This window comes from Chiloscyllium plagiosum, chromosome 37 (genome assembly GCF_004010195.1).
Source record: "Chiloscyllium plagiosum isolate BGI_BamShark_2017 chromosome 37, ASM401019v2, whole genome shotgun sequence".
NCBI lineage: Eukaryota > Metazoa > Chordata > Chondrichthyes > Orectolobiformes > Hemiscylliidae > Chiloscyllium > Chiloscyllium plagiosum.
Window position 1 is genome coordinate 26,455,184 of NC_057746.1, and position 13,895 is coordinate 26,469,078.

General features: G+C 39.8%; 1 protein-coding gene across 6 annotated transcripts in view; it reads right to left on the reverse strand.

Moving 5' to 3' along the window:
* LOC122541410 (protein PRRC2A-like) overlaps positions 1–13,895 on the reverse strand; it is a 136,572-nt gene that overhangs the window by 75,177 nt on the left and 47,500 nt on the right. For all 6 annotated transcript variants that reach the window (XM_043678163.1, XM_043678166.1, XM_043678160.1 and 3 more), the window contains 2 exons: positions 6,098–6,273; positions 4,199–4,376 (listed from right to left, as the gene is read on the reverse strand). In XM_043678163.1, coding sequence (XP_043534098.1) covers positions 4,199–4,376; positions 6,098–6,212 — 293 coding nt within the window. In that variant the 5' untranslated portion in view covers positions 6,213–6,273. The remainder of the gene's footprint in view (positions 1–4,198; positions 4,377–6,097; positions 6,274–13,895) is intronic.

The following is a 13,895-nucleotide window of genomic DNA, read 5'->3' on the forward strand; positions in this document are numbered from 1 at the left end:
CTTGGGAAGATGATTAAACTAATGCAGACAAAACTGCAGCTGTGCATGCATCTGCTCATGCCAACACTTGCTTACTTCATCAAACAAAGACAATGCTCCAGGTTTAGCAGTCCAAGTAAATTGAACTGTACAAATCAACCACAAACTATGAATAATAGGGCATAAAAGGCCAAAGAGAAATCTAACAAATACTGGCATCATTTTTCACCTTTTCTCCCTGTTACCAAACAGAACACTAAGAATTGCACTATAAACTTCAGGCCACTTAGCTCAATTGGAATTATGCACAATGGAAGAAAAACACGATAACAGAACTTTGAATCTTATTAATCATTTTGCTCAGGTCTAGGTTAAGAACAAATACATACAAATTCCACCAAATCTTCTGTAAATCTTTCCCTAACTGAAAGCATCAAAGCCTCAATTCTCTTCATCATATACTCGCTCAATTGTTCCTTAAAATGCATCTATACTATTTGCTACTGGTTGCTGTGGCAACCAGTTTGACAATTTTAACATCAATGAGTATTGAACATTCTTCTACATTCCCTACTGGAATTCTGTGACTCTCTTGTATTGATGTTCTCTAGTGATGCTGTATCCCACAAGATAAAATATTTACTAAGCATCTACTTTGTCAAAACTTTTCATAAATTTTACAAATCCTGTCTTTGAAGCGCAGTTCAATTGTTTATTTCCTGACACCTTACACCCAAGTAATTCTGACACATTCTTGTGAATCATCGCTGCACCATCTCCAAAGTACACCTTAATAATAGTGAGCAAGACTGCACAGTGTGATCTACCCAACATTTGATACAGGTTTTAGTTTTCCTACCTTTCAAGCTTATCCCTGGAGGAAAGAAGTCTGGTGCCTTATTTGCTTTTGTGTTATGCCCTTGCTAACCTGCAGTGCAATACTGCAATAAGCAGCTTTGTATTCTTGAATCCCTTTATTCCTTTAACCTATCCTGACTTGCACCTCCCAAGTAATAAGTGACATCCATACTCTTCCTACCATAATGCAAGACCTCATTTATCAGTTTAAATTTTATTTGCTGATTTATAAACTTGAAGAATGTAGAAATAGTAATAATTAGAAATTGTACATTTGATCAATCCTTTGGGGAGGCAATCCTAGTTAGATTGCTAATCCAGAGACCAAGTAAATGTTTGGGGACCCTTGTTCAGATGGCAGAATTTGAATTTAACAAAACTCTGGAATTAAGAGTCGAATAATGACCATGAATCCACTGTTGATTTTGGGAAAAACTCATCTGGTTCACTGATTCACACTTCTAGGGAGGTAAATGCTACCCTTACCCAACCTGGTCTACATTTGACTCCAGACCCGCACAAATGTGGTTGTCGAAAATGCCCAGAAGGAAGTTAGGAATAGGCATTAAATGCTAGCCTAGCCAGCAATGCCCTCATCCCACAAACAAACAAGAAAACAATCAACAGGTACGGGGTCAACACTGATCCCTGTTGAAAGGGATGTGCCACCTGTCATTCTAACTACCTTCTACTCCTACATTTGGATCGGTCTTGAAACCGATCTATTCAACATCTGGTTCTTGGATCCACATTTACTAATCACATTAATTAGTCCATTATGGATAACTCACTAAAGACCTTGTGAAAATCTTTGATAATAATATGCTTTAAGATGCATATTTTATCCATTTTCTTGGAGGGGTTTTAAGACAGAGGTGTTGAGCTGTCTATTTGAATCCAATTGAATCCAAAGTTGAAACAATAGAAGCAACCCAAATGGGCGGGGTCTGGCTCCTCCAAAGCTAGGACTTTTGGTTTTAGTTTTTCAGTAGCTCCTTGCAGCTACACACTCTCGTTCTCTATTTTCTCTTGATGTTTCTTTTCCTCCTGGACTGGAGAACTGCATGAGAGACAATCTATTTTACTGAATTTGCCTTGGATGAGATGCTATATTTTGGAACAGTAACTGTTTAGTAGCTAAATAATCTAATATTGTTAAGTTTTCCAAAAGAGTTAAGATACTGTAATTTCTTCTCTTCAGTATTTTAACTATAGCGTATAAATAAAAAGTGTGCTTTGCTGCAAGACCGGTACGTTTAACCAATCAATTTGTATCCAGAATACAACAGCTGGCACTTGCCTTTAAAATAAGAACATGTTGTTTGGATCTAGGATATCTTTTTAATATATTTTGGTCTTGTCCATTACAAACAAAAAAATTTTAATCACTTTATTAAGACAGCTTATGATACATCTCTTGGATAGATGGCAGTTCAACCCTCAAATCTACAATTAGGCCCAGCTACAAACACACTGACTGCATTTTAAAGAGGGCCCCAAAGTTGCTTTTGATCTTTATTAAAGTTACCTTCCATTGTTCGATTTGCTAGTATGGCAGTCCAAAGCGGACAGAAAGAACAATGGTGTAAAAGGTGAAGCCTATGCTGTTTCTCTTTCAAAAAAAAAATCACAGATACAGAGTGGATTGGGCAGTCCCACAGGCAATAAAACCTCAGGCAATGCTAACCACTTGCCCCATTTCTGCACTGCTGTTAACAAGTTGTGTCTGTAAATGCATTTTCCTAAAACAGCAACAAAACTTGTGATCTCTAGTTTACTTGGTGACAACTTAGCATGGCTCAAATACAACTTTAAAAGATTGAGAAGGAGCTAGTGGCTATTTCACCTGCAACACTACTTCATCCTAAAATCACAAATCAAATTCTGATCAAAAAGGATCAGAACAAACACTTGCTATTCCCTGATGCAAAAAAGCTTGCACCAATAGAATGTCAGAAGCTGTCCACATGGATTTCTAGCACATTCTCTCTATTCGAGCATTACTTGTCCAGCCTCCTAAATTTATTACTCATGTTTTAAGTACAGACAGATTCCTAGTTCAATTTTTTTTTTTTAAAAAAAGAGGAAAACAGACACTTAAATTAACAGTACTGCTATTCTTGCACAACATTCCAAGTTTGGTTTGTCACATGATCAACAGAATACAAGATACAAGACTCCGTATTTCTTGCTTTATATTGTTTAAGTAGTTGGCATCAGGAGCATGCATGATGCCAATGTAAAACTACAAAGATGTTTAAAAATCTAACAGGAGGAGAATTAAATCCATGTGACTAGAAATATAGGGGGCTATTAAGGTCAGTAATTTCTCAGTATTAACAGTCTACAAATGCATCACAAAGGAATGTTTTGCAATTTCATTTAATCTTCAGTGTAGGTAGCTTACCAATTGCTCACTTAGTCGAGGGGGAAATCATTACAGAAACATTTAAAAAGTAGTTACAACAATGCAGAAGAATGTCCAAGCACAAGCGAATTATTATTTGAAAGATAATTACAGGTGAGGGAAGACTATGCATCTCAGCTGAGATCATCTGTCAAGAATGATGCAAATGCTTCCCACGGCAACATTGCTTTAAAAAAAAAAATTCCAGGGCTTTTCCACTTCCGTTGTTTTCTGCAGAAGCCCACAGAACATGTCAATTGATGCTTAAGAAACAGCATTTCCTGATGCACGACCCAATTTGTCATTTGCAAGTTTTAACTCTTAGTATTGACACTTGCTTATTTGGAAAGAAAATAAGACTAACCAGAAACATTCGCAGAAACAGACAAGAGAAGACGACTCATTAAAACGTAAAGATAGAACAGGTAAAAGTGGGAAGTTTCTTGACTTGAAGCATATAAGCAACTGAAGCTTTCAAGATTATAAAGAGAATTAATGCAAGCTAATTATTCTCTATAATCAAAAGGAGTCATTTATCAAGAAGTGGAAATGAAAAATTCAAAGGTTGGAAACAAATGTATTCCACAAAATTATTGCTGTGATGAAAATGTAGACAGGCCATTGAAGCAAGACAGTACATTAAAGGCAATTAGATAGAAGGAAAATGAGAGATATGCCAATAAGATTGAAAATAGGACTGATCAAATACAGATGGCTTCAATGGGGCTTATTGTTCTATTCGTATTCCAACACACAGACTCCCATCCTTGGTCATTCTGCAAAAGGACGATAAGCTGAAGATTCCAATGGAATTTGAAGGCTTAAAATAAAAGTACTGAAAACTGTGGTTACAATTTTGTCAACCATTATGCATTAACACCATGCAAAAGAAAAAACTTGGCACAGCTACAAGCCATAACACTGACGAGCAGTGCATGACATCAAAACACTTACCTCTTTTGGTCTTGTGATTCTTGCTTGCTTGCCCATCCTGTTCCGTCTTTTGGTACTAAAGAAATATTGGGGTCATTGCCTTTATTTTCCGCTTTTAAACTTGGTAGGTTTGCAGGGGGTGGCATGCGCCGTGCTGCGGCAACTTTACCGAGACTCTGCAATCCATGACGTGCGGTGACTGGCAAAAAAAAGGAGAAAAACAATAACATTTAACCAAAAACTCATAACAGCTGCCTCGCAAGGAAACGTTATGGCAGAAAGCCTGCAAAGACAGAAGAGAATTTCAAAACTGATATTCTATACAGAAAGCTAATCAATAGCATCAGGTTCCAGTTGCAACTTTTACTCAAATATAGTTTAAATGTAAAGAAAGTCCAAAAACATCAGTCTAATCAATAAATGTTTCTTTTAAAAACTTCATGTTTTTAAAATATCCCCAATCCCTTTGTTTTGAAAAATCTGTTGACTTCAAACAGTGTTTTCCCCTGAAGTCTCAGCAGCATCTGTAATGCCTGGTGTACTGCAGAGGCACAGATATTAGGAATGACTCAGCCTTAATCTGGTTTCCGTCAAATTAGCTAATCTCTGGAGTTTAAAAGATAGGTAGTTTGCTTAAAATAAAACTCATCTAGGATTTCCACTATGGATCCAAATCCAATGGTTCCAATACAGACCCACAAGAATGGAAAACGGCAGGAAGCAGAAATTTACCTTATGCACAATTGAGTGAAGTAATAGGATACACAAATCTCCAGCACTGGGATGTACGTGACATCTCACTATGACTGGCAGATCTTCTCAAACATTTCCTGTTGATCACTCAAAGCTGGCACATGTAGTTCATGCTCAATCAGCCAATGCCTACAAACCTCAATAGTATATCGACCTTTACATGCGATTCTGCTGTTGAAACTCACTTAATAAATGAATCGGATCTGGGTTTAGAGTTGTACAGGAAACCAAATTTAATATCAGCTGGGCTGGCATTGCAATGATTTGTACATGCTAAAAGTATTGCACCCTTTTCCCAAAGGATAGATGACACAGGGAATCTGCTACACTCCAATGGCAGTGCCCTGATCAGTCAGAACCTACTTGCCTTGTTTGAGGACCAAGATTAGATAGATTAGATTAGATAAGATTAGATTAGATTCCCTACAGTGTGGAAACAGGCCCTTTGGCCCAACCAGTCCACACCGACCCTCCGAAGAGTAACCCACCTAGACCAATTTCCCTCTGACTAATGCACCTAACACCATGGGCAATTTACCATGGCCAATTCACCTGACCTGCACATCTTTGGACTGTGGGAGGAAACTGGAGCACCTGGAGGAAATCCATGCAGACACGGGGAGAATGTGCAAACTCCACACAGGCAGTCACCCGAAGATGTAATCGAACCTGTGACCCTGGTGCTGTGATGCAGCAGTGCTAACCACTGAGCCACTGTGCCACCCATAAACTTTGATAGATAGTTAACTGTTCTTGCTACATCTTGCCAATTACGGCCCATCCAATCAACACCTTCTTCTCATTCTCCACAAAGCGGGGTCTCTTTTCAGAGTTTGCTCCTTGCATTTTAGTTCTGATGAGTGCAAGACAAAAACCTTCCAAATTCTATTCTCCTTCAAGAATTATTTTATTAAAAAGAAAACTTTGTATGGCATCAGGATTTGGTTCTGCTGCAACATACATCAGCAGAAGCACAGAATCTTCAGAAAGTGTAGTAGTTTAAAGATTTATTTTTCAAAGACAATAATATATTCACATCTGAAATGAATGTAATGACAACACTAATAACCAGTTCGACAATTTGATCTGTGTGCCAAAAAGTAAACATGAATGGAAAGAACAAGTTCTTACATGGTTCATGAAGAATCTATTAAATCAGTGGTTTACCTGTGGGTTTCTGGGTTTCTAAGGACTTTCCTTTATAAGTATCAAACAAGTTGAGTGATGAGTACTTGGTTTTTCCATCCTTTCCCTTTGCAGTTTGCCCCAAACGATCTGACATCTCGCTGGAAGGTCATTGAGTACGGTGGTTCCTTTAGGCACCCCTTGAAATGTGCCTCCTTCTAAAGGGAAAGAAAGGTTCATAGCTAGTCTCTCAGCAGCAGATCTGAATATGAACGGTCTTTGTCAACTTATTTCAACAAAACATAGCAACATGCTTAATGCAAGCATGATTTTGGTATTGGTCAAACTCAAACGTAGTGTTTTTCCAATGGAAGGCAAGGAGGACAATGTCAGGCAATTTCACAGAAGCATTAAATTTGGCTTCTAACAAGAGATGATCAGCAATTCCTAGGCACAAGATACCTGCAAGGACTTAGATGGATTAAATTGGTATCTGCCAGTAGCCTAGTAATCCCCAAGACCTTAGCCAGGGATTTGGATGGGTGCAAGAATGCCAGACAAATGGCTTAAACTTGAATGGAGTAAAGATCAATAATAAAAATCAAGCCTGATGATGACCATGTAACCATCAACTATCATTAAAAAAAAGCATCTGGTTCATTAATGTCCTTTAGGGAAGAAAACCAACCATCCTGACTTGATTTGGCCAACTCTTCACAACTTTCTGATCAATTATGGATAGGCAAATGCTGACAGCCAATGACTCGCATACAAACTAAAACTTTAAACACAAACAGATGAAAATAAGAAAAAGACAACAATCGTGCTTGTAGTTTACAGAATTTTAAATATATCGATTTCTAATAAATCGAACAAAAATGACAGTAAATAAAAAAAATTGATCTTCTCTCCCAAAAGTAGCTTTGGCTACTTTCTGCTTCCCCTATGAAAAAGGGAGAAGCCAGCATCATTCATTCACTGCTAGACACCGTAAACAATTTGTAGAGTCAGATAGCCTCTGCATCCTTTATTATGCACGCAGAGTATAAGAGAATTTCCAATTACTGTATTGTATGTCCCAGACAAGCAAGAGAGAGAAGAAAAACCACGCAATTTGTTCATCCTTACACCTTTCAGTAGAAAGGAGAATCCTAAGAGCTCATTCTTCTGAACAGCCATGTTGAAATCTTTGCCTATGAATGCCTTCATGCTGGACTCAAGGAGCCATAGTTGCTGAAATCATCTCCCATGCCTTGCCACTATTTCAGCAGGTCAGACGGATAGTCCAAGTTGCTCAGCTAATTCCTTCTGCATCAGTCTCAGGGTACAGCAAATGGTCCTCTTTACGGATTCAACATGACAATCTTCTGATCTTCCGGTTCATTTATGGGGTCATCCTCTTTATTGTTCAAATCCTCTGCTGGTTGTGTTGCGGCAACAATCGGAGGTTCCATTTCCTTGGAATGTTTTTCTAGCTACTGTTTTTGATCTTTTCCTTGTTTCAATTCTGAATGTGCAGATAACCTTCAAGTTCTTTGCCTAGGATGCTACACTAAATTATGCAGCTCAATGGTGGGATAAAGAGATAAAGCTGGAGTTGCCTGCATGCATGTGAAAGCTGAACTCAGACTGAACAACAGGGCCAATGCTTACACCAGGAAAAGTGAAGTGGAGTGAAGCCTCTGTGACAGGAGAAATAACGACGAGCTGAGGAATAAAGTACCATTAATTCTCAACATAGTACAAGCTAAAACAATGCCACAAAAGCTAACCAAAAAACAGAAAAGAAATGGTGGATAATGTGATCAGTAATGTCATATGCTCTCGGTAATATTGTACACAAATAATGGAGTCCATTGCTAAGGCACGAGACAGTCACATGACAGATTAACATATCACTGCCATGTACTGCTGGTCGTATCTTTTGGATGGCAAATTATGATGGGCAAAACATTGCAAATATACATAATGGCTGAAGTAAACTGGAGAGACTTCAAAAAATAGAGCCAGCACGCACATGTCAAATTGAATGCTTACTTTTTTACTTTACTTTAAAGATTCAATGTTCCTCATACGGATTTAATAGACCACTGCACTATATCAAAAGAGCAGGGACCTCTCCTAAGGCCCTGGTGATCTATCCCTCAACCATCATACTTCTTGACAATTTAAATGGATCTTATCTATGCAACTTGCATGTAGGTTTGCAAAAGTGGTTAATTTGGTGCAAATCATTTTGGATCCTTCAGAAGGATATTGTACCAGAACCAGAGATCGGTGTCTAAGAATACACTGAAGGCCATTTAGGACGGAGATGGAGAAAATTCACTCAGTGGTGAGCCTGTGGAATTCTGTGCTACAGAAAGTGTTTGCAACCAAAACTTGAACAGTTTCAAGAAAGAGTTGGATATAGTTAATAGGACTAGAGGGATTAAAGGACATGAGGGATCAAAGAAAATGGGAACAGGATACCAGGTTGGATGATCACCTATCATATTAAAAAAAAGGTTAAAATGCTTACCCTGCTCCTATTTTCTATTTGTACCCCATATTTTAGAGGAAATAAACTATGATTTACAAAGTTAATATCTTTTTCTCCAAGGATGCAGGTTCTTGCTTTAAAGGGGTTCAAATGTTCCTGAAGCCTTCTGCCACAAAAGATTACTTGTCAATCAAATGACTATATGGGGTGGCATGGTGGCTCAGTAGTTCGTACTGCTGCCTCACAGTACCAGGGCCCCAGGTTCAATTCCAGCCTCGGGCAACTGTGCGAGTTTGCACACCCTTCCCAAGTCTGCGTGGTTTTCCGGAGTGCGCTCCGGTTTCCTCCCACAGTCCAAAGATGTGCATATCAGGTGAACTGGCCATGCTAAATTGCCCATAATGTTGGGTGCAGAAGGAATGGGTCTGGTTGGGTTACTCTTCAGAGGCTCGGTGTGGACTAGTTGGGCCGAAGGGCCAGTTTCCACACTTAGGGAATTTAATCTACACCTAAAATTAGTGCAGTATTTGTGCACTATTAAATGATCTCCGACTGCAAATTATAGCATTACAGCACGATGGCAGTCAACTGAACCATGCCCCGACTGGCTCTTAGAAGGAGGAATTCACAAGTCCTTCTGCCCAGATCCCAACACATAGTTCAGCATTTTCTAAAAGGGAAACAATTAACAGCATAGTTAAAAAAGCCAATCTGCCCATTATTTCTGCATCCTGAAAAAAAAGTATATACACACATTCAGGGAATGCCATTTTTCAAGCACAGAGCTCAAATACGATGGGCGACAAGAATTCAGATGTCTATCTAAACATCTTTTAAACGTATTTTGTTTTTCTGCCTCTACGAATCTTTCAAACGAAGAGTTCCAGACCTTTATCTCTCCCTTATTCCTTTGAAAGGATTTTAAATCTATGTCACCCTTATTTCGAAAGGGATTTAGATCCTTTCCATTCACTCCTTCTCAACCAGGCAAGCCTTAAACCAAATCTCCACTCGGCATCCTCAATGCAAGTAAAACGACAAATGCTACAGTAATTTCAGTCTTGCAACATAATATCACATGATTGACTTTACTTTTAGTTTGAAGGAGTGAAGAGTGGGTTCAGGTAGTACTTTAAACTTAGAGGGAAATTACAATTATGAATGAAAAAAACAGCTAGCTAATACAAACAGGCTAATTAGGGAAAGGAATAGATCAATAGGAGGTGCAACAGTATACATTCCCAGGATATTTTAAAGAATACACAGAAGAGATACATCCCAGCAAGAAAAAAGAATCTGTGATTACCTAAATCACAGAACGACATAATCCCACAGTGCAGAGAGACACCATTTAGCCCATCAGGTTTGCACTGACCTTCCAAGCAGAATCCTACCCTGCCACCCTATCCCCATCACCCCTCATTTCCAATGACCAACTCATCTAGCTTGCACATCCCCGGACACTATGGGAAATTCAGCATGGCTAATCCACCTAACCTGCACATCTTTGGACTGTGGGAGGAAATCTGAGCGCCCAGCAGAAACCCACGCAGACAATGCGACAATGCCCAAACTCCACACAGACAGTTACCCAAGGCTGGAGTTACCCAACCCTAAAATTTGGCACTGCAGCGTAGCAGTGTTAACCACTGAGCCACTATACTGCCACTGTAGTACCCTTACTTAAATAAGATAGGATCTAATTTCAATGAAAAAACATTTTGCAAAGATGGGTCACAGGTTGGACAGAACATTATTATTTTAGCCATTTTTATTGAAGAATTAAGCTGTTTTAATAGGGCTTATTAAGGATGGAAAAAGTAGAGATTTTTAAAAATTCAGTCATGGGAATGAGGGGGTTTCTGGCTAGGCCAACATTTAATGCCCACCCCCTAATCACCCATAGGGCACCCACATTGCTATTTAGAGTCACATTAGGCCAGACTAGGTAAGGGTAGGTGATTCCTTCCCTAAAGTACCTGCTGAACCAGATGGATTTTGCCTAACAATCGATTTGTAGTTATCATTATGGGCATCAATCCCAGGTTATTTTATTGGATTCAAATTTCACCATTTGCTATGGCAGGATTCAAACCCCAGTGCCAGAACACTATCTGGGTCGCAGAATCAAAAGCTCAATGAAAATACCACTAGACCATCACCATCCCTGTAAAAGCATGAGACAATGAAATCTGTTTCCGCAGTTTGTTATCCACAGTTTACTGCAGCCTGAAAATATTACATGGAAGGTTGCAAATCCAGGGAGCTACTGGGGAGGTAAAATTCCCATTATGATAGGGTTCACAACTATCTGCAGTTTTGGGCATCCGCAGTAGGTGTTGGAATGTATCACCTGTCGATGGTGGTGGTGGTGGTGGTGGGGGGGGAAGGGAGAAGAGGGGAAGAGAACTTTATATAATATAAAAAGGTCAATTAACCTAAGTATTGCTTCTATAGAAGCAAGTCTGGGGAATTAATGTTGGAAAATAAAAATAGACACAGATGAAGCAAGCAGCTATTTTTAAATTGTCTTCAAAAGAAAGTGGGGCAACATGGTGGCTCAGTGGTTAGCATTGGTGCCTCACAATGTCAGGGACCAGAATTTGATTCCATCCTTAGGCAACTGTTTGCAGGGAGTTTGCCTATTCTCTGCCTGCTTGAGGGGTTTTCTCTGGGTGCTCCGGTTTCTTCCCACAGTGCAAAGATATATAATCTAGATAGATTGGCCATGCCAAATTGCCCCAGGGATGTGCAGGCTAAGTGGATTAGCCACGGGACTGTGTGGAGTTTGCACATTCTCCCAGTGTCTGCGTGGGTTTCCTCCGGGTGCTCCGGTTTCTTCCCACTGTCCAAAAATGTGCAGGTTAGGTGAATTGGCCATGCTAAATTGCCCGTAGTGTTAGGTGGAGGGGTAAAAGTAAGGGAATGGGTCTGGGTGGGTTGTGCTTCGGCAGGTCGGTGAGGACTTGTTGGGCCGAAGGGCCTGTTTCCACACTAAATAATCTAATCTAAAATGCAGGGTTATAGGGATAGGGTATCAAGGTGGTCTTGATGGATGCTCTTCAGAGGGTTGTTGTCGATTCAGTTGGCAGAATGGCCTATTTCCACACTGTAGGGATTCTATGATAGTATAAAAGCAAACAGCCATAAGTTACAAAGTGGATGGGAGGGAGGACCTCAACAGAATTAGAAATGCAGAGAAGTGATACCGAGGATGTAAGAGAGTGTTGGAAGCACTTTAGAAGATTAATACCTGGAATTGGCAGGTTGCCTTATGGGGACAAATAAGATGGGCTAGGCTTGATCCACTAGAGTTTATTAGAATAGGTGGTGGCTTTGTTGAACTTAATAATAGGATCCTGAAGGGGCATGACAGTACCCATGCAGAGTGGAAGCTTTCTTGTAGGAGAATCCAGAACTAGGGACTACCTTAAAAATGAGGTCATCTACTTTTGACACTGGGTCAGAGATTGATTTTCTTTTCCCTGCATAACAGGGTTAAACAACTTTGGTGTACTCTTCCTCAAAAAAAAAGTAGCAGAACAGAGTTGACTATTTTTAAAAGGCTAATGGTAGATTTTGGACGTTTCAGTCAGTTTAGCGAAGTGTAAGCTGTGTACAGTCAGGGCCATTGACTTTCAAATAAAATAAAATAAAATAAAATATTTAGCTAAAGCTGAGGTACAATGGTACTAATTTAATAAACATTGAGGGGGTCAATTTTCTCATTCCAACATTTATTACATTGGATTGTATCATCACAGTTGCATACCAAACCATGCATTTCCAAAGCAGTACCACACAAATATTTGAGAGAAATAATATAATGAATATAAGTCTTCACCTGTAGTGTGAATAACTGTGGTGAAAAATCTAAATGTTTGCAATAAGCCCTCTTCAATACATGCAAAGCAGCAGCTGCAACTTCTAAAAATTCTGAAATGTTCAGTCAAATCCCACTGCCACAAAAAAATTATATATCCAGTCAAACAATTTTCTTTCATTTATGGATAGACTCACAATACAGTGATGGAGGAAGTCCCATGATTTTAACTCATAACACTGAAGGAATGGCGATGTGTTTCCAAAGCAGGATCGAGTGTGTCTCAAAAAGAGAGTTACTCAGGTGGCGCTCCCACACACTTGCTGCCCTTGTCCCTCTCGATTTTAATAATTGTGGATTTGGAACGTGCTGTCAAGCAGCCTTATAAATTTCTTTTGCATCTTGCATATGGCATGCAATGCTGTGACTGAGCATTGATGGTAGAGATAATGTTTTGTCTGTTGATAGCGACAAATCAAGCAGACTGGACAAATCAAACAACTGAAATGTTGTTGGAGCTGCACTTACCAAGGAAAATGGATAGCATATCCCATCACACTTGACTTGCAACTTTCAGATGATAGATAGGCTTTGGGGATTGAGGAAACGGTCATTGCCTGGACCTTCTGTGATACTGTCCAAATTTGCTGCACTTGGACCGCAACTGTACCTGAAGTCCTGAATGAGGAACATTATGCAAGAAAAAAATTCCCACATTTCATTTTATTGAAAAGGTGAAGATAACTGGATCAGGACCCTGCAGAAGTAATTACTTTAGTGGTGTCCTGTAGCTGGGATGATCGGTCACCCACATCACTTCTTTCTTCGTGCTACACATGTCTCCAACCAGAGACATTTTCATCAGTTCCTCACAAATTTCCACTGATTCTGGTTTTGCTAAGGTTCCTTGATGCCAATTTCAGTTAAGATTAGATTAGATTACATTACAGTGTGGAAAAAGGCCCTTCAACCCAACAAGTCCACACAGACCGGCCGAAGCGCAACCCACCCATGCCCCTACATTTACCCCTTACCTAACTCTACGGGCAATTTAGCATGGGCAATTCACCTGACCTGCACATCTTTGGACTGTGGGAGGAAACCGGAGCCCGGAGGAAACCCACGCCGACACGGGCAGAACGTGCAAACTCCACACAGTCAGTCGCCTGAGGCGGGAATTGAACCCAGGTCTCTGGCGCTGTGAGGCAGCAGTGCTAACCACTGTGCCACCATGCCGCCCAAGTGCAACCTTGATGCCAAGGACAATCACTCCCACCACATTTCTGGAGTTTAGCTCTTTTGTCCATGTTTGAACTAAGACTAATGTGATCAAAGTCAAGACATTTGCAGAATACAAACTGAGGAGGAGTGAGCTGGTTATTTCAAAGTAAGTGTGCTTGATTATATAATAATTTTTCCCATCACTATTCATGACCAATAAAAGGGTGGTAATTGGCCTGATTTGATTTGTCTTGCTTGGTCAGAGTACAAGACATAACCAGGCAATTTTTTATTTTGCTGCCAATTATGTAACT